This window comes from Vombatus ursinus, unplaced genomic scaffold, assembly GCF_900497805.2.
Source record: "Vombatus ursinus unplaced genomic scaffold, bare-nosed wombat genome assembly UNPS02014839.1, whole genome shotgun sequence".
In the NCBI taxonomy this organism is placed as follows: Eukaryota; Metazoa; Chordata; class Mammalia; order Diprotodontia; family Vombatidae; genus Vombatus; species Vombatus ursinus.
The window spans coordinates 6,900,455-6,916,044 of record NW_020954617.1 but is presented as its reverse complement, the minus strand read 5'-3'; the positions used below and the strand labels follow the sequence as shown (position 1 = coordinate 6,916,044).

The 15,590-nt window shown below is 39.9% G+C and overlaps 2 protein-coding genes across 2 annotated transcripts in view; one reads left to right on the top strand and one right to left on the bottom strand.

The window, feature by feature from the left end:
* Window positions 1–701: 701 nt before the first annotated feature.
* Window positions 702–5,254, bottom strand: SSMEM1 (serine rich single-pass membrane protein 1). The gene is made up of 4 exons (XM_027840177.1): window positions 5,075–5,254; window positions 3,577–3,624; window positions 1,915–1,978; window positions 702–1,315 (listed from the first exon to the last, which is right to left on the bottom strand). The coding sequence occupies exons 1-4, from the start codon at window positions 5,252–5,254 to the stop codon at window positions 825–827; spliced, it is 783 nt and encodes a 260-aa protein (XP_027695978.1). The 3' UTR covers window positions 702–824.
* Window positions 5,255–7,236: 1,982 nt separating this feature from the next.
* The window catches only part of TMEM209 (transmembrane protein 209), a 30,152-nt gene continuing 21,798 nt past the window's right edge, over window positions 7,237–15,590 (top strand). Inside the window, exons 1-3 of the mRNA XM_027840167.1 lie at window positions 7,237–7,291; window positions 15,262–15,398; window positions 15,502–15,560. Coding sequence (XP_027695968.1) covers window positions 15,262–15,398; window positions 15,502–15,560 — 196 coding nt within the window. The 5' untranslated portion in view covers window positions 7,237–7,291. The remainder of the gene's footprint in view (window positions 7,292–15,261; window positions 15,399–15,501; window positions 15,561–15,590) is intronic.

Below are 15,590 nucleotides of genomic sequence, written 5' to 3'. Positions count from 1 at the left end.
TACCTTTCCAGCTTATCTCACATAGCTCCCTGCCTTTATGAGCTCTATATTCCAGCCAAACTAGACTACTAGCAGTTCCCAGAACCTGACATTTCATCTCTTAACTCCATGCATTTCCACAGGCAACAACCCCAGGAAAAGAATGCATTCCCTCCTCATCACTCTCAAAAACTTCTTCTTACTTCAAGGTTTAGCTAAACTATGGGACCTTCCCAAATCCTCCCAGTTGTTAATGCTCTCCCCATCCTCAAATTACTTTGTGTTTGTCTCTGTTTTCCCAATTCCTAGCACAATGAATGCCCTGCAGACACAAATTACTTAACACATGCTTGTTGAACTGATGGATAAATTATCTGTTTTAAAGGAGCCTTATTTATTTTAGAGGAATAAATAAATTTAGGACCACAATATTTATTTATGCTGATTTCAGTAAAAAGCATAGGATCACAGGTTTAGACCCGGAGAGGACATTATAGACCGTCCAGTCCAACCACATCATTTTAAGATAACTTGCCCAGAGTAACACAGCTAGTAAGCATCTGAGTCAAAGCTCGAGAATCAGTAAGATTCCAAATCCAGCACAGTATGCTACCCTTCATCACGATACACAGTAGATATAAATATTTAGTCATACTCTCATGATACTAAAATGAAATTTACTAGTATTTTTACATAAAAATAATTATCTAAAACATACCAAGTACACTTGTCATTAGCAGAGAGACTTTATTGTAAAGCCTCACTACCTTGACCCTCGGGTGATATTTCATACTTGTTTTAATCTCTTATTCATTTGGCTTCAATAATTAAGAAGTGGATAAAGCTCAAATTCTACTGAATTTTGTGTTAATTTCTATTAGAGAACTCTCCTCCAGAACATCTCCATCCACTGGGGGAGGTGCAGGAGGATGAAGGAAGTGGCGAGTCAGCCACTCGCTGGTTCTCATAGCTTTGCAGTGTAGGCAAGGCCTCTCCCTGATTTTGTAGCATCCAAGGTTCCTCTGCCTTTGAGCTATCTTTCTTCTTCTAAGGCTGGCTGGTGTTGGGTGGTGTTCAGTCTCACTCTCCTTCCAAGAGGAGGCTCCTGAATTAGAGTCCACACTGTCCTTGTCAGTGGTATCGCTATCCTGAAGGCCTTGATTCCTCTGGCTCAGCTGAGAATGAAGTCTGGCTCTTCTCCTTTCTAGGTAGGCATTAACAAGGGCCACTTCTGAGTCAGTTACAGGTGAAAGTTGCATATGCTTTGGTTTCTTCTTAAAGATCTTTCTAAAAGATTCCCAGATGCTGCTTTTGCCATGTCGCTTACAGTAGACATCTTTGATAAGAATAACCAGATAAAAACAACAAATTAGGTGCACTGCAGCTCAACACGACATTATTATGGCAATCTGGAGCAGGAATCCCAAAGATACTAAGTAGTGCTACATTTTTAACAACTTTCAGACCACACATCACTGCCATATACAACAAAGCCCCACTACCCCCCTTCACCCCATGTGGGTCAGACATGTCTCACTCTGGAACAGCAGAAGGAAACAGATGGGAATCTTGGAGACCCACTTTGGAAAGGCAATGCTGATCATGATTTAAGGTCCAAGGCAGAGGTCCCAGGACCTTTTCCAAAGAAGTATCAAGTATCAAGGTTTTATATTCTTGAAAATGAGTGATTGGGTAATGGGAGTGGGAGCTGGAGTGGGACAAACACTGACAAACAGCAAAAGCCTTGATAGGAGGAATAGGGAAGGGGTAAAGGAGGAGATGGGAGACACTATTTCCAGTTCCCTGCAAAACTCAACTTGGCTCAGCAGGGGAGATGAAGGGTAGGGATGGGGACAGGGAAGCTGGAAACCTTCAGCATAAATTTATATTGTCAAAATATTTTTTTTACCAGATGCTAAATATACACTGGCTCACCTTTACATCCTAAATTGTTTGTCCCACTGTCTGTTGATAGTGATGCATCCTTTCTCTCAGACATCTGTGTCAGGAAATATAGACTAGTCACAAAGATTCTCTAAATTAGAAGATCTTCATTATTATTCATTTGTTAAGAAACATTGTTGCCTTGGGGCATTAGGTGAGTCTAATTTAAAATTTTAATTTACCAAGTATTTATTGAGTTCTGCTCTGTGATCCCGCTTAATCACCATTAGTTTGAAGGACAGACTTTTAAGTAATACTATGTAAATATGAGTTGTTGTTTTAAATAGTACCATCTCTTAAATTGGCCCTGGACAGGGTAGAAAATTATTTTCAGGTATAATAATAGTTCAAAGTATAGTCATCAAATCAAATGACATGATATAGATATGTAGATATATATAAATGTATAATATAACTTCGCAAATCTTAAAGCTGTCTATAAATGCTAGCTATTAGTATTATTATTAATGAAAAATTCTTATTTATGTTAGAATAAGAAACATGGGACCAAAAATACTTACTCGTGTTCTCTTTAGTAAAAATCATAGGATCATAGGTTTAGAAGTGGAAGGGACATTAGAAACCAACTAGTCCAGATCCCTAATTTTACAGATGAAGAAATAGGTTCAGAGAGAGAGGTTAAGTGACTGCCCAGAATCACAAAGCTAGGAAGCATCTGTGGCACAACCTGAACCCAGATCTTACTGATTCCAAATACACTGACAGCATAGTACCCTAAGCGATTTTCTAACCAAGGGGGCAAAATGGACTGAACCTCTGCAGGAAACATTTTTTAATGGCTAGTCTAATTTGGGACATAAAAATAAATTTAAGACTTTTACCCTAAACCTCTAACTTCCTCAAATTCCCCCCAAAAACATTCAGAAGTAACATCTCTCTCCAACAATGTGGCCACATAATTTCATCTTTAGCTGTATTTGTGTTTGAGTTGTTTATTTGGTTGTTGTTACTCAGTTGTTTCAGACTCTTCATGACTTCTATCCTTGGGGTTTTCTTGGCACGATACTGGAGTGGTTTGCCATTTCCTGTTCCAGTGGCAAAAGAGGTTAGGTGACTTGCTTAGTCACACAGCTAGGAAGTTTTTGAGGCTGAATTGGAACTCAGGTCTTCTTGACTCCAGGCCCAGGACTCTATCTATCTACTATACTACCAAGCTGCCTCGTGTGTGTGTGTGTGTGTGTGTGTGTGTGTGTGTGTGTGTGTACACACACGAGTGTGTATATCACAAAATATTTAATTTTAATGACAAATGGATAACTATATTTAGAAAAGTAGAAAATGAAGAGAAAAAAATACATTTCATGATAAGGATAATTAATCACTACTGTTTTCCTAACATATTTATAACCATATTACCTATAAATAAGTTTCTTAACGTCAGAAAAAATGAGGAATTTTCATGATGTTGCAGAATGAGAAACGCAGCTCCTAAGATCATTAGGGTTTAGTACTTAAATAAGTAGAACTCCACATTTCAGAATTGTTTTGAAGCAAATATGACTAAAACAGGCAAAACTGGGTCTCCCAGGGTTGCCCTTGACATTAACTACCTGTATGACACCTCAGGAACACTGCTTAGTTAGTGTCAGAGCCTCAGCTTTTAATCTTCCTGAGAATGGAGAGAAAGCTTACCTGCCTAAAGAAAGGAAGGATAGACGATCTTTCGAAGTCCCTTTCCAGCTGTAGGATCTAAGATTCTACGTAGATGGTACAGACAAGAGATTATTGTTTTTTTTAAATCTCTAAAACTAAGGATGTTTAGCCTGAATCAGAGGATGATTGGGTAAAATGAGGTAGAGACACAAACAATAGCTTTTTTCAAATATTTGAAAAGTCATTGGAAGAGGGATTAAATTTGTCTTATTTGGTCACAGAGGCCAAGAAGAAAGAACTTACATGGAAGACTTAGGTATGAGGTTGGAAAAAAAAAGTTCCTAACAGCTATACAGAAGTGAAATGGGCTGCATTAGCAAGTAGTCCTGGAGGTCTTCAAGGAAAAGCTGAATGATCACATCACTTGTTGGATAACAATATAGTGGAGATTCTTAACCAGAAGGCCTCTGGGATCTCTTGCAACTCGAGATTCTGTGAAAATTTTTGGTGATATGCAAGAGAGTAGCACCTTTATTGTTAGGCTGGTCATACATTCAATGTTTAGTGTACGTAATGAAAGCTATCCCTACTCTAATTTTATTGACTGCTGTCAAAGAATCTGCCTTAAAGAAGACTCAGATAAATTTACTAGAGAGAGGCATCTCTGACTATAACCCGTTTTGGCCTCTAATACAGCACTCAGAATAAAGACTGCCAACCAGTCAATATTCTGATAATTACTAAATGATAGTAATAATAATTACTAAAAAAAGTAATGATAATAGTAATAATAATAACTGATATTTGTATTACTATTACTACTAAGTTAACATGTATTTCATATGCACCATCAGTACATACACCAGTGGTTTGATTAGCCATCTATTTTGCATTAAAAATCAGGACCTGCAGCTATATTTAGTTATAAAAGCACTGCCATCCATAGTAATGCTAGTAATAATAATAGGTGACACATACACATATATTATGTATCAGCTAAGTGGCATAGTAGAGTACTGAGCCAGAAGTCATGAAGACCTGAGTTCAAATCCTATTTTAGACACTAGCTATGTGGCCTTGGGCAAGTCACTTAACTTCTGTCTGTTCTCAAATTCCTAAATTGTAAAATGGAGAATATGATGGCACCTACCTCCCAGAGTGTTGTGAGGAACAAATGAGATATTTGTAAAGTGCTTAGCACACAGTTCCTGACACATAATAGGAACTACGTAAATGCTACTCATTAACATTGTTATTATTGCTTTAAAGTTTCACAAAGAGGAATACGCTATAATGGTAGTCCTGCATCTTAGTTTGGGCTCTTATTTTACTTAAAAAAAAAACAAACACCTTTCTATGGAGTTTAAATTCCATAGTACATATTCTGTTAATAACAAATATCTTACCTCCCACAACTAGAATTATGAGGATATTTGGGTCATTAGAAGTTGGGAAGATTTTAGCCAAAAAAAAAAAATAACTTCACAGAAATACATGGCTTAGTAAATGTATTAGTAAGAATGGAAGAATATCCTACCCAGAGAGCAGCCCTATAGAGGATCATCAGGAACAACATAATGATAAAGTACCAAAGCAGAAAGTTCCCTACTGCCCCACAAGAGTCATCCTTCCGGCATTCATATTCCGGTTTTGGAATGAAATTCAAAGGCTTGCTGGGAGGATCCATCTCCCGGAAAAGGGAATAAGGCAGTCCCATGAAGCTACCTTCTTAGAAAATATCAAAACATGTTTTATGTGATTGAGGATGACTGGGAGAATACTTCAGTCCATGATGTTTAACAACTTCCTTGGCAACCTATTATGACATGTTTCAGCTACTGTGACAAGAATTAAAAAGCTACTACAATGGATTCCTTAAAGTTTTTAAGAATATTTTAAGTACCTTACTTCAGCTAAAAGTAATGGGTAGTATTTTTTCTCATCTCAATTTTTGGGCATGTTTTAAAATGCACAAACACCATACCTACCAGTAAATATTTCTTGATTCTTTAAAAAACAATTCTTCCTTGAGGCATTAATTTTCTCTCCTTTTATTAAAATATGTGGTTAGACTACATGTAAGTTTAAGATTTTTGGTGGTTCCTATATAAATGTCCAATGATTAATAGAAAATGAGGCAGTCAGTTATGAATTGGATAAAATTTACTGGGGCCACTTTTTCTTCATAATTTAGGAAGGATAAAGAAAACTTGGTTTCTAGTATTAACTAGTATTGTCAGATGTTTGTATCTGACACTGTGCTCCCAAACTTTTTCAAGACATTTCTCCACTTCAATTCACATCTAAAACTACAGGAAAATTCACTTCAATCAAAGAAATCTGCAAAATGACAGAAGTGTCACTGTTTATAAAGCACTTTGGAGTTTTGAAACATACAACTATGTTTGTAAACTATCAATGTGTATTCCCTCTGTTTTTGTCACACAGGAAAAAAAATTTCATTTTCAAAATAAAATGATCTTGGAAGCAAAATTTGGGATTAATTTTGATCACAGAGACATATACTATGACAGTGGTATCTTTTGTAAATATATACCACCTGGTTATTCAGGGAAGCGATTATCTATGTTTTCCCATCTACTTAAGTCTTTCTCCTTTCTTTTTAACTTGGCTTTGAGCCACTTCTCCCTTCAATGTACAGTTCTTAGAAAGCAAAGAGGCCAACCCAATAATGTTTATATTTATGTGATAAATCACATAAATATGTAATGAATTTGCATAAGTTATCTATGCTACAATTTACACATGTTCCTCAAGAATAAACTTCCTGTTAGCCACATTTCAGAAAGAGGTCTTATTTAGGGGCAATGCACCGTTTACAAAGCGTTCTCACAGTTATGGTGAGGTAGGGCAGATAATATTCTCCTTTCATAGCAGACAGCTCTACTAACAGCGGGAAGACGTGGGTTCGAGCCCTACCAGGCTGTGTAACTTTGAACAAGTTACTTAGCCTCTTCGAGCCTTACATCCTAAATTGCATTAACTGTTGCCAATCTACATTGGAGGGTTTTCTCACAAGGAGTGAAAACTGGGGCACCCGCCCCACCCCAACCCCACCCCCCCCAAAATAAAAAACATTGGAACGGAGACTCTGACAGGTCGAGGGAGCTCTGGCGACTCTCTACAGTGGGAGGGCGACTTCTTGTCATTCGCTGGCGAAACCCTGACTATTTTTAACTAGGCAGGCCACAAGGCCTCCGATATTCAGCGAAAGCTGCGCAAACTGAGGAAGCATCAACGAGGCCCGAAGCTGGACCGGTCCAGAAGGTAACTGGAGCGGCCGGAGAAGGTCAACCAGGCCGCAAGGCCCCGGAGCCCCGGAGCCTGCGTATCTGTTTCTATTTGAATTTAACCCAGCTGGTTGTACTCATCATCTTGGGTTTGCTTTCAGCTTTTTAAGCAGGCCCAGTCACAAACACCGAACCGCGAGCCTCCCCTCTAACGAGCTCCGCCCGCTCCGCCCTTCCCGACCCCCCCCTTCAGTAACTTCCCGAGGCCACTATGCGCAGGCGCCAACCTACAGCACACAGGCGCGCGAGCGCTCCCATTTCCAAGGCAACGCTCCCTCCTCTCGCAAGAAGATATTTCCGCCCGGCCCTACCTTGCTCCCGCGATCCAGTTTTCACGTTTTGATTGGCCTCGAGCCCCGGGGCTGGGCATCCGCGAGCTCACGTGACTGTGCGCAGGCGCGGTGAGAGTGGTGCCGAACCGCGGCTGCGGCAAGTTGAGCACGGTGCGTTTTGTGTGTGTGTGTGTGTGTGTGTGTGTGTGTGTGTGTGTGTGTGTGTGTGGACGTACGTGTGGACGTACGTGTGGACGTGTGTGTCTGTGCACGTTTATTTTTCCTCTCGGGGGAGTGGCCGGAGCTTCCGCTGCCCGCCGGACTTCGGGGAGGCTCGGCCCCGCGGAGGGGGCGGCAGCAGCGGCGGCGGGGAGCGCGAGGCGAGGCTGGCCTGAGGCGCCCTTGGCCCGAGGCCGTGGGGAGCCGCGTGCGGGCTGTGCCGAAGCTAGGGCGGCGGGTCCCAGGGGTGACTGAGGGGGGTCCCGGCGTGCAGAGCAGATTTGGGGAGGGGGCGGGGTGCACATAGGGGCGAGTCACTCCCTCGTGGTTTGAGTAGCCCCTGCTTTGTGGCGTGGGCGGCTGAGACCGACGGCCCAGTATGGGGAGGGAGCCGGGGGTTCAAGGGTTTAGATGTCCTACATGAAGGCCTAACTATCACGGGACCATAGGGCTAGAGCCAGAAGGGGCTTTGGAGGCCACCGAGGCCAACCCCCACCCTCCCCGTTTTACAAATGAAGAAACGGAGTCCCAGAGAGGTTAAGTGACTTACCCAGGGTCATGCAGCTATTAAGTATCGGAGGCAGGGTTTGACCTTGCGTCTTCCTGACTCCCAGGTTCAGCGTTCTACGGCACCTGTGGGGCGCTGTAGTGCGTCACCACGAGTATTATTAACCCAAAGTGAGCGATTATTAACGCCCCCTGTCCCTCCACTCTTCCAGTGCTTGGGGAAGTGGAAAGGGTGAGGAGTTGGAACCCTAGTTCCAGTCTGGCTTATGACAATATCGTCTCACTTCTCAGAGCTTAAATTCTGTTTGTCCATAAAATCAGGATAACAATCTGTAGTACTTACTTAAAAGGGATGCTGGAGGCATCAGATGCAGTGCTGTATATATATGAAATGTAAGAAGTCAATTGCTATCGTCTTTCCCCCCACCACCACCATTTTTTTGTGTGTCCCTTACCAGACACTGCTTGTTTTGAGTACAGGAACACAGGTATACAACAATAAGGGACATTTATTAGGATCTTCCTATTACGTAAAAGACCGTACTAGACCATTCGGTATATGACTTAAGACTTGGTGGTCCTTGTATACATTTATTAAGCTACTGTGTTCCAGGCCTGGTGCTAGATTCTGGGAATACAAAGAAAAGTGGAAACAGGACTTACCCTTAAAGAGTTTACATTCTGTTGAAGAGAAAAAACTGATACACGAGTAAATAAAAATATTTGTAAAGTAATTTCATAATGGACAGTAGTGGAGGAGGAAATGTTCAGGATAGGCCTCAGTCGACAAGGATTTGCCCTCTGTACTTGGCATTGTGCCTAAGCACTGCGGATAGATGAAGAGCAAAAAAAGATTGAAGCTAGCTGCAAGGTACTCACATTTTAATGGAGGAGACAACAGAAATAATTAAGTACATATAATATGATATACAGAATAGATCTAGGAAAATCATCTCATGGGGAAGGCACCGAGGAAGACATGTTGCAGAAGGCAGGATTTGAACAGAGTCTTGAAGGAAGCTAGAGAATCAGAGATATAGAGGTGCTGGGATAAAGCACTACAGGCATGAGGGACGGTAATGCAAAGATGTTGAGTGGAGATGGAGCCTTGTGTTAGAACTGTTAGAGAAGCAGCAAGTAGGGTGGTGTAGCTGAATCATACAATGTGTGGAGGAGAGTAAAGGTACAAGAAGACTGGAAAGGTAGAAAAGGGCCTGGTTGCCAAGAGCTTTAAATGCCACATAGTACACTATATTTAATCCTGAAGGTAAACAGGGAGCCACTTGAAGTTTATCTAGTAGAGTGGTGGTCAGACTTACAGTTTATAGGAAAACCACTTTGGCTACTGAGTGGAGGAGGCATTAGAATAAGGAGAGACTTGAGACAAAAGCAATTAAAAGGCTGTTGCAACTGGTCAGGGCAAAGTGATAAACACTGAATAGCTGTGTATGGAGAAAAGGGAACTTTTTAAGAGATGTTGTGAACATAAAATTGACAAGGATTAACAACAATTTGGACATGTGGGGATAGTGTTAGGTAGAATTCAAAGATGATACACTGAGGTTTTGAACCAGGCTGACTGGGAGGATAGTAGTACCCTTTGATAGCAGTAAAAAGTTGGGGAGAGGGGAAAGATAATGAGTTCTATTTTTGGACATATTGAATTTAATGTACTTATGGGACATCCAGTTATTGATGTCCAAAGAACTCTTGGTGATATGGGACTGGAGCTTAGGAGAAAGATTAGGACTGGATATATAGATCTGGAAATTAACTCTCTAGAGCTAGATCATATTTAACCCATGGCAGCTGATGGTGTTATCAAATGAAAGTGTAGAGATGGAGAAGAGAAGAGGATCCAGGACAGAGCCTTGGGGATCACCCATAGCATGGCTCAGATGACGAGCCAGTAAAGAAGATTCAAAAGGACAGTAGCAACAATGCCATGGAAACCTAAAGAGGAGAAAGTATCTAAGAGAAGGTGGCTTAGAGGGGGATTAAAAGATTTGGAATAGTTGCTATAATGAGTGGGATAGCAGATCTACTAGGGATGTGTAAAAGGATGTGGGTCCATTTGAGATTATGTAACATAAATTTGTAGTAGACCCAATTAGCAGTTACATGATTTTCTTCAGCTTCATTCAGCACCACATGAAAAAAGAAAAAAGGACCTGACTGATGGTGGGAATAATTGGAGATTGGGAGCAATAAGAGAAGGGGGAAAGGGATTTGAGATTAAAGGATCATGTAGAAGTAAACTATTTCACCAGTCAGTCAAGATAGGGAAGAGAGGCTAGGGAGGGAAAGGTGAGGGAGGATATGGTGAGATTGAAGCACAGGGTCAGGACTCGGTGAGGCCTAGTGAAAGATGAAATGATAGAACATGGAGTTAGAATAGTTGTAGTTAATGACAAGGCCAAAGGTAAGACCAACTCAGTGTGTATTTGAGGCGAAGTAGGTCATAGAATGAATAACTCATTCAGTCCAATGCTGCCAAAGTAGTTTTCCTTAAGTATAAATCTGATCATGTGACTACTTGATCAACTGTATTCTCTTCCTGTTGTTTCTGAAATAAAATATGAACTTTGTTTAGTTTTTAAAGCCTATGTAACCTGGCCCCAACCTACTTTTCCAACTTTGTTGGACATTACTAACCCTAACTCTGGTTACCAGTGATCTCTTCTGATCATCTTTTCTCAGTTCTCATTCTTCTCAACTTATCAGCTGCATTTGACACTATTAACCACCCTCCCCTCCTGTTTACACTTTGCTCTTGGGTTTTCATGATGCTGTTCTACCCTGGTTTACTCTGTTTGACTGCTGCTTCTCAGTATCTTTTATTAGGTCTTCATCCACATCATGGCCCCCTAACTACAGGTGTTTCCCAAGGTTCTGTCCTAGGCCTTGTTCTCATTTCCTGTACTCTTTTAGTACTCATCAGCTCCCATAGGTGGTTTTTTTTTATTTTTTAAATATCCGTGTGAGTCTTCTTTAAGGAAGACACAGTGAGAGATTACACAACCAGTTCCAACAATATGTTGTTGCTCAAAAGTATTCTTTAGAATTCATCTCGTAGAACTATTTTCAGTTCCAAATTTTCTCCCTCCTTCCAGCCCCTCCCCCTAGAAGGCAGTTGATATAATCAGCCCATTCATTATACATTTGGCTATATCCCATAGGTTTTACTATCATCTATATGCAGATGGCTCCCAGAATGATAATCCAACTCCATTGTCTTCCCCCAGGCTCCATTGTCAGGTCACCAGCTGTCTGTTGGGTATTCAAACTGGATGTGCTAGAGACGTCTTAAACTCAGCTTATCTAAAATTGAACTTATTGTCTTTTCCCATAACGCTCTCTTCTTCCAAATTTCCCCACAGTTCTGTTAAAAACACCTCTATCCTTCCAGTGTCTTAAGGTTCCTAATCTCAGTATTATCCTGGACTCTTCACTCTCCCTCTCCTCACATATCCAGTCTCTTGCCAAATTTTGTCGTTTCTGCTTTCTCAGCATCTCTTCCATCTGACTTCAATCACACAGATCCTGCCTTTGTTCACATCACCTTTTACCTACATTATTGCAATAGCCTCTTAATGGTTCTTCCTGTCTCATGTCTCAAACCACTTAAGTCCATCCTCTAAACTGCTGCTGCCAAAATAATTTTCCTTAAGCACAAATCTGACCATGTGACTTTCCTACTGAACCAACTCCAGTGGCTTCCTGTTTGTTGCCTACTGTAGAATAAAATATAAACTTTTTCTTTTTTAAAGCCCAGCACAGCCTGACGCTACCTACCTTTTCTAACTCCTTTGGATATTATGCCCCTTCCTGAATTCTTTGATTGGCCAAACTGGCCTCTGAGTTCCTCTCTCGTGACAGTTCCATATGTTGTATCTTTGACTTTGCCCTGGCCATCCCCATCTGCCTTGCCTAGAATGCATTCCATATTTACCTCACCTCTTAAAATCCCTCTTTTCTCTAAGGTGCAACTCAAGCACCATCTTCTGCATGATATCTTTCCTGAGCCCCCAACTGTTTACTAGTGTCCCTCCCAAAACTACTTTGTATTTAATTCTTTTGTATATATATGTGTGGATATATTTATTGACTTTTTGTGTAAGGTCATTGCAAGTAGGGTTTTTTCACTCTTTGTATCTCTAGCACATGCCTGGCATATAGCAGGCACTATTATGCTTATTGATTGATTGATAGAAATTGAATAGTGTGAAAAACTTGAAAGTTAAGGTATTTAAAAGGACTGTCAGTATTTTGAAGTTGGCCAGTAGAAAGGCAGGAGTTGACTGTGAGGCATGCACTGAACTCACTGAGAAAGAAAAGTGAGTAAGTGTGGGTGAGGTGTCAGTATGACCACCAGTATCTGGAAATATGTAAGACATGAACCTCAAAGAAGGAGATGTTCTTCAGTAATGGTGGTAGTAAAAGAAACTGTAAATGACAATGGTATATAAAAAGTATTCCAATTCTCCCACCACAACTAGTGAATGGGGGTAGAGAGTATGAATAAAAATGCAGCAGTACTGGAAATGATAACTAGGGTTACAGTGTTGTCAGGAGAGAGATTGGTGTTGGCCTAGTTGATTTGAAGGGAGACATTGGTTGGGAGTTAGGGAGAGCGGGGTTTGTATATCAGCAGCTGAAAGTCACTGGGATGGACTTCATATAGGAGGTGGTACTTGGAATGTCCTCAAAGAACATTTAGGATTGTAAGAAGGGGGTATGAGGAGGGTGTATTAGTGTTCTCACGTTTGAACTGTTTGTTTTCATTGTTAATAATAGTGCAATTATATTCCATCACACACCTTGATCATCTGTTTCCCAACCTGTAGGCAACCACTTTGATTTTCAGGTGTTTACTACCACAGCAAATGCTGTTAATCTGAGATCTTTAAACAATCTTTTAGCTCCTTGGGGAAGATCTCTGGAGTGGCATCTCTGAATCAAAGCAAATGAACATTTTAATCATTTTCTTCCACAACTCATAATGTTTGAATTATTCATAGTTTTATCAACAGTGTATTAGTGTCTCTTCCCACAGCCCCTGCAAGGTAAACCGTTTCTGTCTTGTGTGATCTTCACCGATTTTCTGGCAAACGGTATGAGGTGAAGCTCCAAAGTCATATGAACTTAAATTCCTCTTATTACTAGTTATTTGGAACAGTTTTTCATATTGTCATTAATAGTTTATATTTCTTTTAAGGGTTATTTGTTCTTATCCTTTGACTGCTTATCTGTTGGAGTGTGACTCTTTTTATTTATTAATTTTCTCTATCATACTCAGATATCAAAATCTTTATTAGAGATATTTAGTGGTGTTTTTTTTTTCCCTATTCTACACTTTTAAATTTCATGTATTTGAAATGTTCCATTTTTTCTTTTGTTCTTTCCTCTTATCTATTCCTCGCATGGTTAAAAATTTTGCTAGCCATTGTTGGTAGAATTTTGGAGTTGGAGGAAAACTTAGCCTTAATCTATTCCAGCCCTCACACACTGGACAAGTGGTCATTTAGCCTCTGCTCAAAGACCCCCCAAGGAAGGGGGAACTTACCACTTCTCAGAGCAGCCCATTTCATTTTTGGACAGTTTTAACTGTTGGGAAGTTTTTCCTGAAATCAAGCCTTGTCTCTTTTCAGCTTCCACCATTGCTCCTTAGTCTTCCCTTTGGGGCTCAGTTTTTAAGTCTTTTTCCATATGACAGCCCTTCAGATACTTAAAAATAGCCGTCATATACATACACCCCCTGAGTCTTCATTTCTCCAAGATAAACATAACCAGTTTTCTTAATCAATGCTACTTTGATGGAGACCCAAGGCCCTTCACCATCCAGCATCCTGATTGCTATTCTCTGGATACTCTACAGCTTAGCAATAGCATTTTTAAACCCTGGTGACCAGAACTGAGCATAGTGCTTTGGATAACATCTGACAAGGGCAGAGTATGGTGGGACTATTACATCTCTATGCCTAGAAGCTTATGCCCCTTAGAACAAGATCATATTCTGTTTCTTGGCTGCTTTATCACACTTCTATTGAGCTTTCAGTTCCTGAAACCCTCTGATTTTTTTCTTCTTTTTTTTATTAATTTATTTTGATTTATCAACAATCACTTCCATAAGCTTTTGAGTTTTAAATTTTTCTCCCCCTTCATTCCCAAATTGACTTGCAATCTGATATAGGCTTCACATAAACATTCCTATTAAACATATTTTCACATTAGTCATGTTGTAAGGAAGAATTAGAACCAATAGGAGGAACCTCAAGAAAGAGGGAACAAAACAAAACAGAAGAAAAAGAATGGCAAATAGTATGTTTCGATCTGCATCCAAACTCCATAGTTCTTTCTTTAGATATGGATAGCATTTTCCATCATGAGACTTTTGGAGATGTCCTTGCATTGCTGAGAAGGGTTAAATATGTCAAAGTTAGTCATTGTACAACATAGCTGTTACTGTGTACAATGTTCTCCTCATTCTGCTTACTTCACTCAGCATCAGTTCATACAAGTATTTCCAGGTTTTTCTGAAGTCTTGCTTGCTCGTCATTTCTTACAGCACAATAATATTCCATTACATTCATATACCACAACTTGTTCAGCTATTCCCCAATTGATGGGCATCCCCTCAATTTCCAGTTCTTAGCCACCACAAAAAGAACTGCTATAAATATTTTTGTACATGTGGGAGCTTTTGCCATTTTTATGATTTCTTTGGGATACAGCCCTAGAGGTGTTGTTGCTGGGTCAAAAGGTATGCACATTTTTATAGCCATTTGGGCACAGTTCCAAATTGCCTTCCATAATGGTTGGATCATTTCACAACTCCACCAACAATGCATTAGTGTTCCAATTTTCCCACATCTTCTCCAACATTTATCATTTACTTGTTTTATCACGTTGGCCAATCTGATAGGCCGCAGAGTTGTTTTGATTTGCATTTCTCTAATCAATAGTGATTTAGAGCATTTTTTCATATGACTATAGATGGCTTTAATTTCTTCATCTGAGAACTGCCTGTTCATATCCTTTGACCATTTATCAATTGAGGAATGACTTGTATTCTTATAAATTTAACTTAGTTCTCTATATATTTTAGAAATGAGGCCCTTACCAGAGACACTAGTTGTAAAAAATTTTTCCCAGTTTTCTACTTCCCTCCTAATCTTGGTTGCATTGGCTTTGTTTGTGCAGAAACTTTTCAATTTAATGTAATCAAAATTATCCATTTTGCATTTTATAATGTTCTCTATCTCACAGGGGGTACTCACAGGAGACTTCCTGCTACATTGACATTGAACCATTAACAACTTCTCTTTGAGTATAACCATGTAGCTCTGAATCCAAAACAACTCCTTTCTAAAATGTTTTAGCAATGACTCTTCCTTAATTTTCTATCCAAATAGATGCAGAGAGAACAGAGTCCCTCTGCTTCCCTCATCGATAGAACCATCAAGATGAGAAAAGAGACAGAAGATAGGAAAGTGGTTTTAGCCTGGGGACTCCTAAATGTTTCTGTGGCTGGCATGATATATACTGAAATGTAAGTCCATTAACTAGAATAAGAGCAAAATTTGTTAAATGTGTGAAAATATTTTCTAACAGTACTATTGGAGATATTTTAAAATAATTTTAATTTTTTTCAGGACTGGGAAATTATTAAGTTCATACTATAATATTACATACTGGCCCCTCTGGTATATTGGTAAGCTTTTCCTGTGTTGTGATATAACTT

What these genes read in the sequence shown, in the direction of transcription:
- SSMEM1 (XM_027840177.1), bottom strand. Translation starts at nt 5,254, where the DNA reads ATGGGACTGCCTTATTCCCTTTTCCGGGAGATGGATCCTCCCAGCAAG. An exon ending in TCCTTCCTTTCTTTAGGCAG is followed by an intron (nt 1,979 to 3,576) that starts GTAAGCTTTCTC and finishes TTCCTGACACAG; the next exon opens with ATGTCTGAGAGAAAGGATGC. An exon ending in AAACAATTTAGGATGTAAAG is followed by an intron (nt 1,316 to 1,914) that starts GTGAGCCAGTGT and finishes TTCTTATCAAAG; the next exon opens with ATGTCTACTGTAAGCGACAT.